General features: G+C 43.4%; 1 protein-coding gene across 4 annotated transcripts in view; it reads left to right on the top strand.

Moving 5' to 3' along the window:
• The window catches only part of CLNK (cytokine dependent hematopoietic cell linker), a 206,379-nt gene that overhangs the window by 130,310 nt on the left and 55,864 nt on the right, over positions 1-20,205 (top strand). For all 4 annotated transcript variants that reach the window (XM_021101017.2, XM_084973845.1, XM_084973844.1 and 1 more), the window contains exons 5-7: positions 6,402-6,439; positions 11,428-11,569; positions 12,834-12,940. In XM_021101017.2, the coding sequence (XP_020956676.1) occupies positions 6,402-6,439; positions 11,428-11,569; positions 12,834-12,940 (287 nt within the window). The remainder of the gene's footprint in view (positions 1-6,401; positions 6,440-11,427; positions 11,570-12,833; positions 12,941-20,205) is intronic.

Here is a 20,205-nt window from a genome sequence, read left to right as displayed (position 1 = left end):
TTCTATATGTTGTGAGCGCAGCCCTTAAAAAAAAAAAAAAAAAAAAAAAAAGGCACATGTTTTGTTTTACAATGGGCACTGAATAATGAACAGGTTCCTATTACAGATCCAAAGATACAAAAATCTGGATTGAGTGAAACAGATTTGCCCATGAAGTTGAACTTGAAAAGGCATGAAACCTAGAACACAACAGCTCCTTAGTGAGGCACTGAGCCAGTTTGGGGGAGTTTTTTGTTTTGTTTTGTTTCATTTTTTACAGCCAAACTCGTGGCATGTGGAAGTTCCTGGGCCAGGGATTGAATCCAAGCTGCAGCTGCAACCTAACACCTCAGAGGCAATGCTGGGTGCTTTAAACCACTCTGCCAGGCTGGGGATCAAACCTGCTCATTCAGATCTTAACCCACTGCATCACAGCAGGAACTCTGGGAGTTATTTATTTAAGCTCTTTCACAGCAGTTGGGGGTAGATACTATTATTTCCACTAGGCTTACAAGTTTGCCTGAGGTCACATGGCCAGAAAGTGACCTGGCCAGGATTTGAACCTAGAAGTTCTTTTCAGCTTCCATGAACTACATGTCTAAGCCTTTGACCAGAGGCTCCGTTACGTTACTGGTGAACACCAAGGCTGATTTAAAAAAATGTAAGGCTGCAAGATACTTTAAAAAAGAAGTCATGGGGCTTAACCATGACAAATGTTTACTTATTTATTTTTGTATTTAAGTCAAGTCCAGGGGGAAGCAGTTCAAGGCTGTTTGGCAGTTCTGCTCCTTGAAGCCCTCAGAGCCCCTGCCCCCTCCTGCCTCGCCCCCTCCCAATATCAATGCCTAAAATTGCAACGCCTGCACTCCGGGCTGCAGGAGAGGGGAAGGGAAGGAAAAGAAGGAATAAACCATACCATGCACCACACTTTCTCTTAAGAAAGTTTCCTGGAATTTTTTGTTTTGTTTTGTTCTGTTTGCTTTTTTTAGGGCTGTACCTACAGCATATGGCAGTTCCCAGGCTAGGGTTCGAATCAAAGCTACAGCTGCCAGCCTACACCACAGCCACAGCAACGTAGGATCCGAGCCGCGTCCGTGACCTACACCACAGCTCACGGCAACACCAGGAGGGGATATTTATTCTGTTCTCAGACATCTGAGAATTACCGACGTAGAAGCTCCATCTCTGGTCCAATAGCAGGGAGACCATGTAAGTGAAGTAAAGTTAGAGAGAGAGGTGCTCAGGCTATTTTCACTTGTAAGCACTTCCATGAACTTAAGCCCTTGGAGTGCAAGGCTGGCCCCTTGTCTGTGTCCCCATTTAGTGTCTTTGCAAGAACAGGGTAGCTGGCCGAGCCCCCAAATGCTATTGCCGTGGGATAAATCCTGGGCTGAAACCATTCCCAACAGGCCCCCCGAAGAGACTGCACTTGTCTGCTGTGAGGCGTCGGAAGCCTGCAGGGTTCTAGAACCTCCTGTTTCTGTAGGAAGTAAAATCAGTTAACGGGCCTTTCGGATGATGATATTTCCAAACAGACACGTTCCCCAAGCACACCCGGCTCCTGTTTTCATCTCAGTCACAGGATTTTGGAGGGAGTGATGCAGGGGAGAAAGGGATGATTAGGGTTTGGGTTCCCAACTCGAGAGGCCAGCTGGACCTCCTCCGAAACCCATAGTAAAAGTCAAGAGGTCGGTGAAGCCCCGCTACCCTCAGGAAGCCGGTCAGAGCAGAGACAGCGGGGTCTCCCCCACGCATTTCCCTGAGCTTCTCAGTGCTAGAGCCCCTCCTGGGTAGCTGGGTACACACTGCCGAGAGTAAGTCCTTGTTTCATGTCCTGGTCGTCCTTGCAGCTACACGGGGCCATGAGTCCAAGTTTTGGTTGATGAAAAATCAACTCACAATTTCTGGGAGTTCCTGTCATGGCTCACTAGAAATGAATCTGACCAGAATCCATGAGGACGTGGGTTCGATCCCTGGCCTCGCTCAGTGAGTTAAGGATCTGGTGTTGCCGTGAGCTGTGGTGTAGGTCACAGACATGGCTCGGATCCTGCGTTGCTGTAGCTGTGGTGTAGGCTGGCAGCTGTAGCTTTGATTCGAACCCTAGCCTGGGAACTGCCATATGCTGTAGGTACAGCCCTAAAAAAGCAAACAAAACAAAACAAAACAAAAAATTCCAGGAAACTTTCTTAAGAGAAAGTGTGATGCATGGTATGGTTTATTCCTTCTTTTCCTTCCCTTCCCCTCTCCTGCAGATGTTAGCATCGGGGGGCGGGTGGGGGGGGGGACACCTCATGCCTGCAAAGCCCTGACATAGGTACATACATGGCCAATGCCCATCAAATCAAGGTCCCCTGACCATTATATATCTTGGGTGCTTTATAAGAAAATACCAAAACTTGGACCCCAGAGCAAACCAATTGCTTTGTCCCCCCCCCCCCCGCCCCGATGCTAACGTCTGGAGAAATCCCCCTCTGCCGGCCCGGAAGCCCCCTGAGCTTTCCATGGCCATATTCATCTTCTCTTCCTTCTTTAAAATGACTTTTAGGGAAGCGCTGTCTTTTGTAAAAAGACGTTTCCTCAAGGGGCTCACAGAAGTGAGTTCTCTGGAGCCTCTTGGTGCTGCTGGGTGCTGTGGGACCCTCCACGGACCCAGCAGGAGCACCACTCTCTCAGGGTGGTATGTGGAAACCCAACCTACTGGGCAGCTTCCCTCGTCTTTCTGGAAAATGGCCCTCTCTGAGAAGCCAGCCTGTCCTTCTGTTCTAGGAAAGCTCAAAGACCTGGGAGAATTTGGGAGGAAGGCCACGTTGGGGAGGGTCTGGGCCCAGCAAGAGGGTGCCAAGCTCAAGTGCACTCAACAAGGGAGCCGGTCAGGTTCTCCTGGAAGTCCTGTGGCTGGTTCCCGGTTCTGGGTGTTTCCATTGTCCCCTCACTCTCCTCCACAGCCGACCCTGCATCTATTGTCACTTATCATACACAGGGTCACAGGAGTGATCAGGAGCCTGGCATCTCACGGCCTATGGGGGAGGCAGGTGCCACCGTCTGTAAGAGTGTAATATGGCCATGGGTACCATACACACAGTGGAGGAGCTGAACGGGGTGTATTAACCCAGGAAAACTAACATCTATAATGTATGAACTATGAACGTCAGTAGTTTCATAAAATAAAGGTTTATTTCTTGCTCATGTCACAATCCAAGGCAAATGGACAGAGGTCTTTTTTCCCAGTGTTCATTCAGGATTCTCCATTTACCAGTGGCTGCCATTGTCCCTGAGGACATTGGGGTCCTCTGTCCCTGGCCAGCCCCCCGGGGGCACAAATCGGAGATGGAGGGTCAAGAGGGACGGCTTGGGGCGGAATCCATCACCTTGGCCTTGTCCCAGGGGCCAGAGCGCCAGGCCGAGGCCACCCAGGGCAAGGCCTGCTGGGACCCAGAAGGACGCCAAGCACCCACAGGAGGAGGAAATGGGGTTTGATGAGCATACAGCATTTTTACTGCCACGCCAGGTGCCTGAAGAAGTGAGATCCAGGGCTGGAGGGAGCTCCTTAATTTTTGCCTGACATTGGTAGTCAGAGACGGTCCCCCTAAGGGAGATGACATTTAAGAGACAGTGTGACGGATGAAAAGGATCCAGGGCTGAAGAAAGAATGTTCTGGATGGAGGGACCGCACATGCAAAGTCCCTGGGGGAAGAGGAGCTTGGTGTCCCAGAAAACTTCAAAAGAGGCTGCTAGGACTGGTGTTCAGAGGAGGAAGAAACTGGAAAGAGAGGTGACCAGAGACAAGGCAGGAGACAGGTTGTGCAGAGCTGCACTGGGCTGCGCTGGGCTGCGCTGGCCTCTGGGAGCCACGGCCGGGAATCGGGACCGCATTTGAGTGCCACACACTCATTTACAGTTTTAAAACTATGCTCTTAAAATGACATTTCCAGAACTCTGCATTGTTAATAACCCAGATAGGTACTGAGGGAAGCAGAGATAAAAGACAATCCCTTCCCCACAGGACAGTGGACATCCACGAGGCAGAAGTCATCGGGGGCTGCCTCTTTATTTAAGTGTCACTGTGAGTGGGACAAAAATAACTGTTCTGACAGTTCAGGGAGATGAAAGTAACCTGGATGGGGTCAGAAGAGGAGGCCCCAGGAAGATTTAAAGGCTGATGAGCACATTTGAAACCAAAGTGGAGGAGGCGGGGATCCAGGCACAATCAACCCAGGCAAAGACCCAGAAGTGGCACGAAGCCTGTTTGGCGAATCCAAGCGGGTCAGCCTGTGATGCTGGTGAAAGAAGAGACCCCCACAGCTCCCCATGAGGACGTGGGTATAATGACTCCATTCAACGCGGCCCAGCTCCTAAAATGAGATTCTCTTGAACCCTAAATGAGGTGGAATGAGGTGGAACTGCTTTTCCCAGATCACGGTGGCCAAAGCAGATCCCCAGTAATTCTGGGCTCATTGGCTCCTGCCAGACTAGCTGGTTTTTGTTTGGGTTTTGTTTTTTGTTTTCCAGCGGCCACACCCGTGGCATGTGGAAATTCCCAGGTGAGGGGCTGAATTGGAGCTGCAGCTGCCAGCCACAGTCACAGCTACAGCAATGCAGGATCCTTAACCCACCGAGTGAGGCCAGGAATCAAACCTGCATCCTCATGGACACCATGTTGGGTTCTTAACGCACTGAGTCACAATGGGAACTCCGACCAGCTGGTTTTTAATGGGTGACTTTATTCATTTAATGCAACACATGAGAGAGGACAGATTTCTACTCCAAAGGGCTAGAAGACCTGTGGGTTTTTCTGCAGGGGATCTTGGTAGGGGTGTAACTGTGCTGGGACAGAAAGATGTCATCCATGCCCAAAGGAAGCAGCCACTCTAGTCCTACCACCAGGATGGATTAGAGCTGGTGGCAGGTGCAGACAGGATTCTGCTTCTTCTGGCTCCTTATCTACTTAACAATTCCCCCATGCTGTGATTCCAGAGAACCGCGTTTCCACTGAGCCAAACTTTCATTAACTTACACATTACACCCTGCAGAAGACTTGGGCATGTTGGCCCCAAATCACAGCTGTTAGTTGTGTATTTTGGTATGGTAAGAGAATTCGGGGTGAAAGAACAAAGTTTAAGAATATGTTGAAGCCAAGGAGTTCCCATCATGGCTCATCGGTAATGAACCCGACTAGTATCCATGAGGATGCAGGTTCGATCCCTGGCCTTGCTCAGTGGGTTAAAGGATCCGCCATTGCCATGAGCTGTGGTGTTGGATAGAGACGTGGCTTAGATCCTGCATTGCCGGGTTGTGGCGTAGGCCAGCAGCTGCAGTTCCCATTTGACCCCTAGCCTGGGAACTTCCAAATGCCACAGGAGTGGACCTAAAAAGACAAAAAAAGAAAAAGAAAAAGAATATATTGAAGCCAGACCGAAGGACAGAAATCCTTGTCACACCATGGTCCCCTCCATGACTTGGACACAAGCCAGAAATTTGCCCTGAGTGTCTTAGCAGCCAAAGGAAGACGGGAAATACGATCTCTTATGGGATTGATGTTTTCCATTAAGTCAAAGCAAACCAACTCCTATGAAGTGTGCAGCTTCTGGTTCTGAGACCTGCTGGAAACTTCTCACATATGTGCTAATTCTAATACACAAGAGAATGTGAGAAGAACATTGTCTGCCTATAATGTTCCTAATGCTGACTCACAGTATGAAAACTATACTGCAACTTGGGAAAATTCAGCCTGTGAGGAAGCAAAAAACCTGCAGGTCATGGGAGCAATTCTTTGCTGGTTTTCTGTAATTGGAGAGTGACATGTAAAACATAGAACACCGACTGCACAAATGACCTTCGGGCACTCTTTCGTAAAACAAGCCCAAAGGAGGGAGGTGAGGGTTGAGAAACCTTATCTGAACAACGTTTATGCAACAAACACCCATCAAGAACTCATTGGGTCAATATTGGGCCCCGGGGCCTGAACCCAGGAAGAGATGAATAGATAGATGACTAGAACGGCCCATTCTCTCAAAATATATAGAGTCTATTCAAGAAGACATCATATGGCCAGGTTATTGCAAAGGTAACTGTGTGCTGGGGGCGGGGGAAGCGCACCTGGCTCCAGAGTCATCACTTTGAGTGCAACCGATTGGGGGCGGGGTTCCTTCCAACCTTGTGTCTCTTTCATGGAGAAGGGGAACCTGCTGTAGAAAGAGTGCGCCTTCTTGGTTGGGATTTGATTTCCTTCCTCCCTTTCCCACTGCCCCTGTTATGTAAGAGCAACAGAGAGAATGCGAACTATGGAATTATACACTGCATTCTGAGCAATTACAGTCAAAGAAAAACTAACCGAAATAAGCACGAGATTTCTGGAGAAGAACAAAGGCCCCATCGTCTTTGCAATATTTTTCCATAACATTTGGGTCTGTTTTTGTTGGCAGGCCAGTACCGGACGATTCATGAGCCTCTTCTCGATTATGTAAGTTGGCGGCTTTCTTGACCTATTTTGTCAGTCTCTAATATTACAAAGTAAGTGGCTTTTGTCAAGGTACTTGGAGAATTGGAAAAAAAAAAATATATACTTTGCTCAATGATGTAATTTCCCAGCAGAGAAAAAGAATTTCAATTCTTGGATAGAAAGCTATATTCCTACAAGACATGTAAATCAAATCATCATACTGTATGCCTTAAATTTAGACAGTGATGTGGCAATTATTTCTCAGTAAAACTTGATCAATAAATAAAGACTAAGGCATTAATATCGAGAAAGGTAAAAAATACTGTTTCAATTCCTCAGCTATAAAATGAAGATAAAATCAACTCACAATCACCATTGCAAAGACCGAATAAGGTGAAAATACCAACACATGGTCCTGGCAAAGATGCGTTAGAAAAGTACTTCCTGTCACTCACGGTGAAATTTTAAATTGTGAGACACTCTTTGGAGAGCCATTGCATAAGATCAACTAAGAAATATAAAAATGTCCATTTTCTCTGGCCCTGCAATTCTGTGGTTGGGAGGAGTTTAAAGAATTCATCTAAAATTTGGACTAGTATTTAAACACTCACATTTTATAATAATATATTTTAAAGGGCAACATGCTGGGATCATGCTAAATAGTCAACAGTAGAGAAACTTTGGCTCTATTATGATATATTCATATTATGATGCCATGAATAATACCTACAAAGAATTTTAATGACTAAAGAAAATTTTAAATGTATGACATGAAATCAGATATCTTATACAAATCTAGTTATTAAATTATATGTACATAATTCGAATAATTTTAACTAGCATATTTGTTGCTTAGCTGGAAATTGGGCTCATAAGGTAACTAGTCTTTGCTTTTACCAAACTACTTCAGAGTGATGATAGAAAAAGTCATACACTTGGGACTAGTAAGCAGCTTGTCTAAATATATTCGAGCAGGAGAATAATGCAGACCTAGAATTTAAGTTGAACCCCATCTGATAATTCCAGGTTCCTACGTTGTAATAAAATCACGGCTTTATTCACTTTTTCTGCTTATACAATAAGAGTGCCTAAAGCACTGCGCACATATAAAGTACCTAACAGAAGCTAGGCAGACTTTAAGAGGAGAGAAGGCCCTCCCTTATCTCAGACTTTCTTTAATCGTAGTTGTTATTACAGTAGCAGTCATCATCACATTTACAGCCAGTATTTATTGAGTGCTGACCAGCACACATTTTCCTAAAAGTTTTTCATTCCTTGTCTCAGTAGTTAAACACTTCTGCTTGAGTAGGACGCTGGCTGTGCCTTTGTCAATATGGCCTTTATGGTGTTAAGGTCTATGTTCAGGTACGTTCCTTCTCTACCCACTTTATTGAGAGTTTTTTATCATAAAGCGATGTTGCATCTTATCCAATGCTCTTTCTGCCTCTATTGAAATCATCATGGGATATTTTTCATCCTTCATTTCGTTACTGTGATGCATAGTGTTGAATGATTTGCAGATTCACCCATCCTTGCCTCTCTGGAATAAATCTTACCGTTTTGTGTCTTTTAATTGGTGAATTCAATCCATTTACATTTGATTATAGTGTACAATTCTTCTAATGTATTGCTGTACTTGACTTGCTAATTTTTTGTTGAGGATTTTTGTATATATATGTTCATCAGTGATTTGGGCCTGTGATTTTTGTTTTTGGGTGTGTTCTCTGTGCCTGGTTTTGGTATCAAAGCTATGCAAGCCTTGTAAAATGAGTTAGTATGCCCTTCTCTTTGATTTTTTGGCAGAGTTTGAGGAGGCTCTTATTAAATCTTCTTTGTTAGGCAGAATTCACCAGTGGGTTCCTCTGATCCTGGACTTTTGTATTTTGAAAGGTTTTTTGATTACTATTTCAATCTCCTTGAGGGGATTCCATTATGTTTCTTCATGATTCAGTCTTGGAAGGTTGTATAATTCTAAGATTTTATATCCATTTCTTCTTGGTTATCCAATATATTGACTTATAGATAGTCACACTAGTCTTATAATCTTTTGTATTTCTGTAGTATTCCTTTTATTGTTTTTGTTAAAGTGTAGTTGATTTACAAGGCTGTGCCAATTTCTGCTGTACAGCAAAGTGACTCAGCCTCATATATATGTGTGTGTGTGTGTGTGTGTGTGTGTGTGTGTGTGTGTGTGTATACATATGTATATAAATACATTCTTTTTCTCATCTTATCTTCCATCATGTTTTATCTCAAGGACTGGATATAGTTCCCTGTGCTATACAGTAGGATCTCATGCTTATCGATTCCAAATATAATAGTTTGCATCTACTAACCCCACACTCCCTGTGGTATTTTTCAATTTCTCCTCTTTTATTTTATACCTGGGTCTATTTTTTTTTAATCCATCTAGCCAGTCTGTCTTTTAACAGGTGAATTCAATCCATTTACATTTAGGGTGATGATTGAATATGAGGACTCCATCCTGCCGTTTTATCTTTTTTTTCTGGTTATCTCCACTGTTTCTTTTTTCTTGTGTTTCTGTCTCCCATTTTATTTTGGCAGTTTTCTATGATGTTTTTCTCAGTTTCCTCTTTTTTTAATGTTTCATGTCTCTGCTCTAGATTTTTCTTTTGTGGTTACCATGAGGTTTGTATCAAATGTCTCATAGATAAAGTGGTCCTTTTTCTGCTGATAGCATCTCATGTTCATTTGTCTCTACAGGTTGCATTCTTTTCTTTGCCCCCTTTTAGTTTTTGTTGCCACAAATTATCCTTTTCTACGTTGTGAGTTCATAACCAAATTTAAGTAGCGATCGTTATTTTCAATGGTTTTCACTTTAACTTTTATGCTGTAATTACTTAACAACCTTCTCTGACATAGAGTTGCAGTTTTCTGATTCTGTCTATTTATAAACTTACTCAAGTTGTGTACTTTTAGCTTTTTGTTTCAGGTAGAAGAGCTCCTTTCAACACTGATTGGAAGGCAGATCTAGTGGTGACCGCCTCCCTCAGCTTTTGTTCGTCCAGGAAAGGCTTTATTTCCCCTTTATATCTGAAAGATAACTTTTCTGGACAGACAATTTTTAGCTGATAGTTTTTATCTTTTAGTATTTTGAGTATGTCCTTCCTCTCTCTCCTGCCTGTAGAGTTTTGGCTGAGAAATATGCTGATAGCCTAATGGGAGTATCTTTGTAGCTTACTGTCTTTTTTTTCCCTGACTGCTTTGAAAATTCTTTGTCATTGACTTTCGATGGATTTGATATAATGTGTTTTGGAGAAGGTCTTTTTACATTAATTAAGTGTTCTCTTAGATTCATGGACTTGTATATCTAGTTCCTTCCTCGGGTTTGGGAAGTTCTCAGCTATTATTTCTTTGAATAAGCTCTCTGCTCCCTTCTCTCGCTTCCCTCCCAGAATACCCACTATTCTTCTGTTGCTTTTTTTCCAGTGGAGTAAGGTTGTTCTCATAGAATTTCTTCATTTCTCTAAGTCTCATTCTCCCTCCTCTTCCATCTGAATCATTTTTAAATTTCTATCTTCTTTTTTCCTTTTTTTTAGGGCCACATCTGTGGAATATGGTGGTTCCCAAGCTAGGGGTCAAATCAGAGCTGCAGCTTCCAGCCTACCCCACAGCCATAGCAATGCCAGATGTGAGCCACGTCTGCAACCTACACCACAGCTCATGGCAACACTGGATCCTTAACCCACTGAGAAAGGCCAGAGGTCGAACCCCCACCCTCATGGATACTAGTTGGGTTCGTTAGCACTGAGCCATAATGGGAACGCCTTCCAATGCTTTTTAATATATTTTTCATCTCATTTATTGAGTTGTTTAAGCTCCAGAATTCCTGTTTGGTTCTTTTTTTAGAGTTTTGGTCTCTTTGGTAAAATATTCCTTCTGTTCATTGGTTTTATTCCTAAGCTTATTGAATTGCTTTCTGAGTTTTATTACAGCTCATTGAGTTTCTTCAAGATACCTATTTTGAATTCTCTATCAGTTGGATCACAATCTGCTATAACTTTATGTTTATTTCTGGATAAGTGTTACATCCTTTTTGTGATACTATGTTACCACGGTTTTTCATGGTGCTTGGTGAATTGTTCCCCTACCAGTGCCTTTGAAGTAGTAAGCACTTCTCTTGTTTAGGTAAAGATTTATTTACTCTGATTCTAACAATTCCACAGATTGGTAATTTGAGGTCTTTCTTTTGTTTTTCAGTAGGTTCTGCTATGGTTTTGGGGGTTTTGTTGCCTGAGCTGCCTCTAGTTATATTTGAGAATCAGCACTTTCTACCCTGCACTGCCTCTACCAGCATTGTCACCGGTGCCCTTGTCATGGATGCTTATGCCTCTGAGGTCACTGGTGCCTTGCTTCTGCCAGTGTCACTGCTGCCACTGCCATCTTTGTGTCCAGCATCACCTGAGTAATGGACACTGTCACTGTAGCAAGAGACGGGGAGCTAGAGTGGCAAGCCCTACTGCCAAGGGCAGGGGGTGCCAGAGTCACAGGTACGGCTAGAGGGATGAGGATCAGGCTAAGATGCTGCTGCAAGCCAGTTCCTTATGGCTGAGGGCACCACTGCAGCCAGGGAAATAAGAGTTATGTGCACCACCTCTGCTGCTGCCAGGTTTTCTGGGGGCCATGATTATGGGCACCACCTCTACTGTCCCCCTGGTTCTACCCCCTCTATGTGTTCCAGGCTACTCACCTTCAGATGTGCAAACATGTGGATCCTTCTGGAGTCCTGGTGTGTTGGGCAAAGGAAGCTTTGTTGAGTTATGTTTTACTAATTGTAGATTGAAGGGAAGAAACATCTCTACCAACCAAGATGCTGACATCACTCTGGAGACATGGTTAGAATTCTGCCCACCACAAGAATTTAACTGTCTCAATCCCAGATGCTTAAATCTTAACCTCTGAGCTAAGAGGTCTATATCACTGCCGTAGCCTATAATCTCTGTTATTACTGTACCTTCTCTTGACTCACTCAGATGTTCCCTCCTTAGGAAAGGAACTTTGCTGCAGAACTGGATGGAGCAAAAGGCCATAAAGATGATGACTACGAAGACCCAGAGCTTCAGGTGGCAGAGGCATGGCAATCAATGAAAATTTTACCAGCCAGGCCTATAAAGGAATCTGAATATGCAGGTAACATTTGGGGCCTGAAATCTGAAAATGCATGTCCATCTGCAATATTGCATAGTGACTAAAGATGCAGATTCCGAATTAAACAGGCGAAAATCCTGCCTCCATGGCTTATTAAATATATGACCTTAGGCAAGCATCTGAGAGTGAGTTCCTCTACCTGAAAATCAGGTTCATGATAATAGAACTTACCCCCGGAGAGTTCTTTGGAAGATTACATGCATGATGCATATTGAGTTCTCACCAGAGGACTCGGGACAGAGGCAGAGCTCTGTGACCTTTGGTTATTACTATCATCATGGTCATCTTGAATCCTAGAAGCAGCTGCTGAGCAAGGCAGATGATGGACAGGCAGGAAGCCAGTCAATATTCCTATTAAGACAGAGTTGCACAGAGGAGAGTAAAAGGGACGAGTTTCTAACACGAGTGGTTTGTTCTTCCAGGAGCCCGCATATGATTAGCACTAGGGTAAGGCAGCAAAGCCAAGCTTTTTAAGAGAAAGAAGATCTTATTTCATCCCACCTTTGCCTCTTTCTAACTGGAAAGAGCTGCCTTGGGCAGCTTCAGTAAGTTCCCTGAACCTGTAGTAAAGCACGTGGAAGGAAGGGAAGCGAAAAATCACTTGTGACTTCGGAGAACCTGACCTACTGAGATGAAGCTATTGAGGGGAGACGCACCTTATAAATAATAACTCTACTCTTTTGCTCATTCACTCAACAAGCATCTACTATGTGCCAGTTTCCATGCTCGGATTGGTCAAGTGACGTAAAGACACCCAAAGCACAACCCATGTTCTCAGGAAGGTCATGATCTAGTGGCAGAAACAGACAAACAAATAAGTATGACAGAAAAAGTAAAGTATAAAATGTATATAATTACGTGAAGCATATGGTTAAATACACTATATATATTAAGTATATAATACAGAAAGGAGAGCCAGGAGTGGTGTGCGGGGCAGGGTGGGGGTGAGATCTAGGAAGATGTTCAAAGGGCCTGACACAGCCCACGCCTTGAATGATGAGGATTCCCTGAGCAAATACGCGAATGAAGACTGTTCAGGTCCAGACTTTGGCGTTTACAGGTATCAGCCAAGAGGAGTGATGGCTCCACTTTGAGCCTCCGTCTCTTCATCTAAGTGGAAGTAGAATGACTTGTCTCCTATCCACATTGTGATGACTCAATGAATCTGTAGATGTGCAAGTATTCTGTAAATCGTCACGTGCCGAGTCCATGTAAAGTATGCCTTTAAATTTTTCCCTTTTCACAGATACACGCTATTTTAAGGGTATGATGGACACACCCCTTTCCTTAGACCCCAAGACTTCTATCCCCACACACGGGCAAACGTGGAACACATGGACGAGGCTGGAAGAAGTGAGTAAAGGCTTCTTGAATTTTACAGGACGTATTCCTTGCATTTGTTGAGATTATAACTGACTTTATAATCTGGAATTTATTATTCTGGCGATACTCATTAGCTGATTTTCTTATGTTAAACCAATTTTGTATTTCAAGATAATCTTTATTCATGCTCTATTTGCTATTTCTTTATACCTTGCTCGTTTCAGTTTGCTAATAGGTATGGTATGTTTGGGCACATGACGTTATATATTTTTTTGAAAATTCATATGTAAGAAAAATTTCTAGTCTTTTTTTTCTTTGTCATTAATTTCTAACTTAATTGTGATGATGCCTATCACTGATTTGTTGAGGCTTGTCTTCTGGTCTGGCATTTGGTAAATGTTAACAAATATTTGGTGTGTGCATAGAAAAGAAAGAAAAAAAATGAAAGAGGGTGAGGAAATCCTTGACCATGTGGATCAAACATGTATAAGGCACTTCCTAGCAGCCAGGAGCTTCTCCACCTCCCATTCCCAAGGCATCTTATTAGGTGATGAGCAGGGCAAGCTCAGTGAGGTACAGAGGGATTCAGCTCACGGGACCACGATCCTTTAGAATAAGCATCTAGAAAGGAGAAGAACTAACATTCGTTGAAGATTTTCTGTGAGTCAGGCATCAGGCTAAGGACTTTTACCTGCACCTCATCTGAGGCTCATCCTGTTCTCCGGAAGCAGAATTTAAATGCAATCTTTTTGATAACATATCATTTTGCCTAGACTTTAGGCCCCATGATTCCAACTGCTAATTATGTAGCAATAAGTACAGTCAACCCTGCGTATCTGCCAGTTCCCCAAATGTAGATTCAAGCAACCGAGGATTTTTTTTAAATTCCAGAAAGTCCCAAAAAGCAAAAGCTGAATTTGCCCCATGCCAGCAACTATTTACATAGTATTTACATTGTATTTACAACTATTTACATAGCATTTGCATTGTATTAGGTATCATAAGTAATCTAGAAATGATCTAAAGTCCAGCTGACCCTTGCACAACCCTGGAGTTAGGGGTGCCAGCTCTCTGGGCAGTTGGTAATCTCCATATAGGAGTTCCCGTTGTGGCTCAGCAGTTAGAGAACCCAACTGGCATCCATGAGAACATGGGTTCAATCCCTGGCCTCACTCAGTGGGTTAAGGATCTGGCATTGCCGTGAACTGTAGTGTAGGTCACAGACACAGCACAGATCCCGTGTTGCTGTGGCTCTGGTCTAGGCCGAAGGCTACAGTTCTGATTGGACCCCTAGCCTGGGAACCTCCATATGCCGCAGGTGCAGCCCTAAAAGACAAAAAAGACAAAAAATTTTAAAAAGAGAAAATCTGCATATAACTTTATGTCAGCCCTCCCTGTATGCGATTCTGCATCTGTGGATTCAACCAGCCAAGGATTGTGTGGTCAGTAGGTAGTACTTAGCGAAAAAAAATCTAAGTAGACCCGCAGAGTTCAAACCCATGCCATTCAAGGGTCACCTGTACACAGGAGGATGTGTGTAGGTTCTTTCCAAAGACTGACTATGCCATTTCCTATAAAGGCCCTGGGAATCCATGGATTTTGATATTTGCAGGGAGTCCTGGACCCAATCCCCTGCAGATACCAATGGATGACCCTAAGTCAAACAACCTCTCTGAGATTTGTAAATTCATCCACAAAACAGGAATAAAAAAATCCCTGCCACGCGTACTTCAAAAAGCTGTTGAGACCACAAAAGATAACCTTGGGAAAACATTTTGTAAATGCAAGTGTTCTAAACACATATAGAATTTTATTTTTAGTAACACTTTTGGAAATGTTTAATTTTCTTAAGGCAGGACTGCATAAAATACAGATTAATCATGCCTGGGGTTGCAGTGCTATCAGTCAGACCATTTTGGTGCATTTTACGCCAATGTTTTCTGTGCAAATGTATTTCACGCAAGGGCGTGCTTGTTGGATAGCATGTACCTGGTTTTCTTCCATTTTTACATTAAGTTCTGGTCACAGAACAATCTCCCATGTGATAAAAAAAAGAAGCATTAATAAGCATAATCTTTATAGATATATCATTCCTCATCATTAGATTTTTAAATTATTTTACTTAACCATTCGGGGGAAACACTTTAAAGGGTTTTGGCATATGTTATAAAATTACTTCCTCAAAAATCATTTTAATTTACCCTCCCAGAAAGTCTGTGTTGGAGTTTCCACCTCATAGAATTCTCGCCAAAACTGGGTATGACCTTTTCAATCACAATTTTGTTTTAAAAAAAAGAGATTTCGCTATTCTTTTTTAAAATTCGTATCACATTTATTAGTGTGAACATGCTTTTGACCCTTTATCACACACTCTTCCTTGGGCATTATGTTCAAATTATTCACCTGTTTAACCTGAGGGCTTCTGTTAAATATTGACGAGAAAAGGAAACAACGCATTTTACCAAGTGATTCCATTCACACAGAAGACAGCCGACAGAGCTTGGGAGAGCAAGAAGAGGGGTGAAATACCGCATACTTTCTCTTGACACAGACACCAAGCTGAGTGCTTTAATCATTCACTGCAAATTCCTTCACGAAAACTATGTGGGATGCCTCCATGGGCCAGACACAGTCATGGGCTCTGGTCCGCATCAATCAACCACCACGGCCCTGCTCTCACGACACTTACACCCAGTGGGAGGGGACCTGTGATCAACAAATGGATACATCATAGATATATAGACAATATGTCGAGTGATGAGGACTTTGATAAAACAATGAAAGCAGGCCAGTCAAGGAAGGTCTTTCTGAGGGAAGATGACATGAATGCATGAATGACATTTAATTGTTAAGATAACCTTGCAAACTTAATATTCAAATCCTCATTTTAATGGTTTCAACTTTATGAGCTCTATCCCTCGGGCCAGTTACTTACCTTCTCTGAGCCTTTATCTTATCCATCAAATCTCACAGCTTTTATGATAGTATATACACATACATACACATATACAAATGTATGCACAATATATACATACACACATTTACACGTATATACACATATTCACATAACATACACATGTGCATACATACACATATAAAACATGCATACACAACATGTACGTACACACATACACACCCATACATACACACATGCATACACATATATACACATATATACATGCAAACACATTTACACATGCACACACAGCATCTCAAATACATATACATATACACACATATATACACATACATGCATACATACACATGCATACACATGCACAGATATGCACATATACATGCATAAACGTATACACAAACATATACAATATGCATATATACACATATACACATGCATATACACGTGCAAACGCATACACAGCATCTCAAATACATATACAAATATATACACATATACACATAACACTCATATACACATGCACATATGTGCATACACATATACACATATATACATACACATACACATGCAAACAAATATACACAGGCATACACAGCATCTCAAATACATATGCACACATATATACACATATTCACATATACATACACAGACACAGACATGCACAGTGCCTGGCGCAAAGCAATCAGTATATATATAATATATAACATCACCATGAAGACAGGGACCACGTCAGCCCCGGCACCTGGCACAGTGCCTTTATCTAAAAAGTTCTCAGCAGGCATGGGTTAAAAGGATGGAAATGAACAAACTCTCAGTCATTTGATCCGAGCCTTGAAATATGAGCAGCTTGAAATCGTGATAGGAAGAGAGACCCGGTCTCCTTCCCCCAGTTCATTCTATTCACATGGAACCCTTTCCAGTCTGTCCTTCAGAGTTTCCATGTGAATATTTGCTACCATCACCAACATGTGCAACGGGGGCAGCCCCCCAGGGAGCTATCTGGCAGGGAGAGGGACATTTGGGGGCACTCATCCCTAATGAGTGCCTAAAACATGACACAGAGTCAGGGAACACTGGGTATTTTAGAGTAACTGGGCCAGAGGGTAAAGACGCGAGTTCTTGTCTGGTTATAAAGACTAGAAAATCCTGACCTAAAAAGTTAAGCTTTTCTTTCCCTAAAATCACTGCTAATCCCCCTGTTCATGTAAGTAAACCTTCAGGAGAAGAATGCTTTTCCAAAAAATAATTCTGATTTGATTTTTTTGAGACAACTATACCAGAATTTAAATCTTCATTTTTATTACTTTGTATCCTTTCACGTGATCTTTGTAGCTTTCTCATAATTACTTCTTTTAGCCAGGTCCCTTTGCCAGTGTAATGATAATTTCAACATATTAAGAGAAATCTTGTGAGTAAAAGTATATGGGCGGCATGAGCCCAATTTTGGCCTGGAGGGAAGTTGTCTTATAAATTAATTAAAAAAGGACTTGGCCTCAATTCAGATAAAGAGGGTTTTACTTCTGCAGTCAATGTGTGAATAATCAAGTTTTTATGGTAAGCAGATTTTTTAAAAGTTATAACCTCATTCTCAGGAGTTCATTCTAATTAGTTTTGCACATTTATGTTGAGATTAAACTCTCTCTGAAACGGATCGTCAATAGTCCTTACAGGGGCCAGTTCTTATGTCAGCTCCTTAGAATGGTTACAACTGCCTTAAACCAGAAACTACCGTTCACCTTTTCAGTTATTGAGCACTTGCTGTGTACGAAGCACTACGCTCAGCAATGGGGATAAAAAAAAGTGAGCCAGTGCCCACAGTCTAATGGAGACTGCAGTTCTGATGTAACACAAAGTACTAAGACAGAGGGGACACGGGGTACCAAGAATAGGAACAGGCTGCTTTTGAGAAGACTTGCGGAGGAAGCGATGTTAAATCAGTCCCGGATGCTAGTGATGCATTGCAGTGTAGTCAGTGGTTCTCATCCTGTGGCCCCCTAGTGGACGTTTGGCAATGCCTGGAGACGTTTTTGGTGGTCAGGGCTGGGGTGTGCTACTGACCTCTAGTGGGTGGAGGACAGGAATGCCACCGAGTATACTACAAATGCGCGGGGCAATCCCCCACCGCAACTCTCAATGGTGCTGGGTTGAAATACGTCTGTTATCATTAAAGCTGTGTTAGAATATGTTGTAAACTCGGAACCGCATGCATGGCTGAGTCTTCCTTTAGCAACCCAGTTCTTACTCCTCTTTGTTAACTCCTAATCTAGCAATGATGCAGGTATATAGGAGGCACTAATAAATATTTATCTGATTTTTTTAAATGAGAGTAGCCCTGGGGGAGGGGCAGGAAATAGTCTTAGGGCTGGGATCCTATGCTAATGCCGTCAGAGGGCACCGCCCTCTCAATCAGGAGATCCGAACAGATTGCTTTCTCTCCTCCCCTCTCCCCCCCCCAAAGCCGTACAGGCTGTGCCTGTGTTTCTGTTCCATTATCATGCTACCTTCCCCACCAGACTGAGATTTTCGATTGTAGGAAAGTAATGTCTTAGTCTTTCTTGAGGATTCTGGACTTGGCAGTGCACAGTAATAGCTTAATAAATGCTTGTTAATAAATATAACACGAAATTTTAAAAAAGATGCAAGGGGATCGAAATGTCCAAAGACACAAAATGGAATTTGGCCACGAAAGGAAAAAAGAGCAGGAAGTTCCAGGCTAGCGATAGGAGGTGGGCGAGAGCAATGGGAGAGACCCCCCTCTGTGGAGCAGGTGCACAGGGAAGGCTGAAAGCTGAGGAGGCGATAAGAACTTGGAAGAACCCTCCAGCCTGCGTAGGGTCACCATGGAGGAATTAGAAGCTGATGGTGTGATGGAGGAAGCCAGAGCTTCCTTCCAAAACCCAAACCACACTCAGCTCTTGATTAGCTGGACCAGCAGAAGAGTCACACCCTTTCCAGACATAAACAGTGTGGTTCAACGTTCCACAGAGGAAAAGAGGTGGCCGTTGACCATCAGGAAGTACGAGGTGACAGGGACCATGACCTTCCTCCTTGTCCACCTCGACCACTTCACCTTGGTGCCGATAACGAGTGACATGAAGATTGTATCAGTCAGGGTTCTCTAGAAATATAGGCGATAGGTAGATAGATAGATAGACGTATATAGACATGCACACACACACACACATATAAACACATAATACATACAAACAAAATAGCGATTATGGAGTCTCCGTTTGCTGATATGCCATCCAAAAGCTAGAGACCCAAGAAAGCCAGAGGTGGAAGCACCTGCGTCCAAAAGGCTGGGCACCAAAAGAATTGGTGGTTGTCAGTCATCGAGGACCAGAGCAGACCAACGTCCCAGGTCGCCAGTCAGGCAGCATGATCAAGCTCTCCTCTCCTCCTGTCACTCTGTTCAGGCTCTCAATGGACTGACTGAGGCCCACGCACACTGGGAAGGGAAATCCATCTGGGTCTCCTGATCCAAACTCTAACTCATCTGGAATCACTTTGACCAACACACCCAGAAACAATGTTTAACCAAAGGAGTACCTGGACACCCTAGGACCCTGTCAACTTGACCCATAAAACTACCCATCGCTGACCCCATACTGACCTAGATGTATAGGCTTTCAGAGGCATGGGTCGTCACTGCGGTGTCTCCATCATTTCTTCTCCCCATGTAGAATGAGGGCACAGCCAGCCCTTAACTGTTCGGCAATGCCTTTAATACTACTGAGAATGACAGCCAACTCTGCAGCTTGACTGGTGTCATTTCCTGCTCCAGGCACATTGCCTGTCTCACGTAGTCCATTTCACAGATGAGGGGACTGAGGCTTAGAAGGTTGAGGGTCTGGCCATGCTCTCAGAGCCAGCATGTGACGGAGGTGAAAGCCCAGCACGGGCATCCACACAAGGGCCCACTCTGATCTGCCTGCTTGATCACTTTCGTGAACTTGACTGTGTATGCTGATCTTCCCAATGACTCAATCACATAAACTAAGTATTTTCCCTATTAAAAATTGGAGTTGCTGCTGTGTGGCTCAGTGGGTAAAGACCCCTGACATAATATCCGTAAAGATGTGAGGTCAATTCCTGGCCTTACTCAGTGGGTTAAGGATCCGACATTGCCACAAGCTGTGGTGTAGGTCACAGATGTGGCTCGGATCCGGTGTTGCCTTGGCTGTGGCTGTGACACAGCCATGCAACTGCAGTTCTGATTCGACCCCTAGCCCAGGAATTTCCATATGCCCCAGGTGCAGCTGTAAAAAGAAAAAAGAAAAAAAAAAGAAAAATCTAAGGCTCATAATGAGGCAAATGCCTTTCCAAAGTTTCACAACAATAAGAGGCAGAATTGGATCTCGAACCAACTATTTTT

Source organism: Sus scrofa, chromosome 8 (genome assembly GCF_054392235.1).
Source record: "Sus scrofa isolate SSC_HxYL_T2T_F1_AM1 chromosome 8, Sscrofa_HxYL_maternal_Yorkshire_Landrace_v2.0, whole genome shotgun sequence".
NCBI classification, from domain to species: Eukaryota; Metazoa; Chordata; class Mammalia; order Artiodactyla; family Suidae; genus Sus; species Sus scrofa.
Note: the sequence above shows the minus strand (reverse complement) of the source record. Positions and strands in the feature narration are given on the sequence as shown.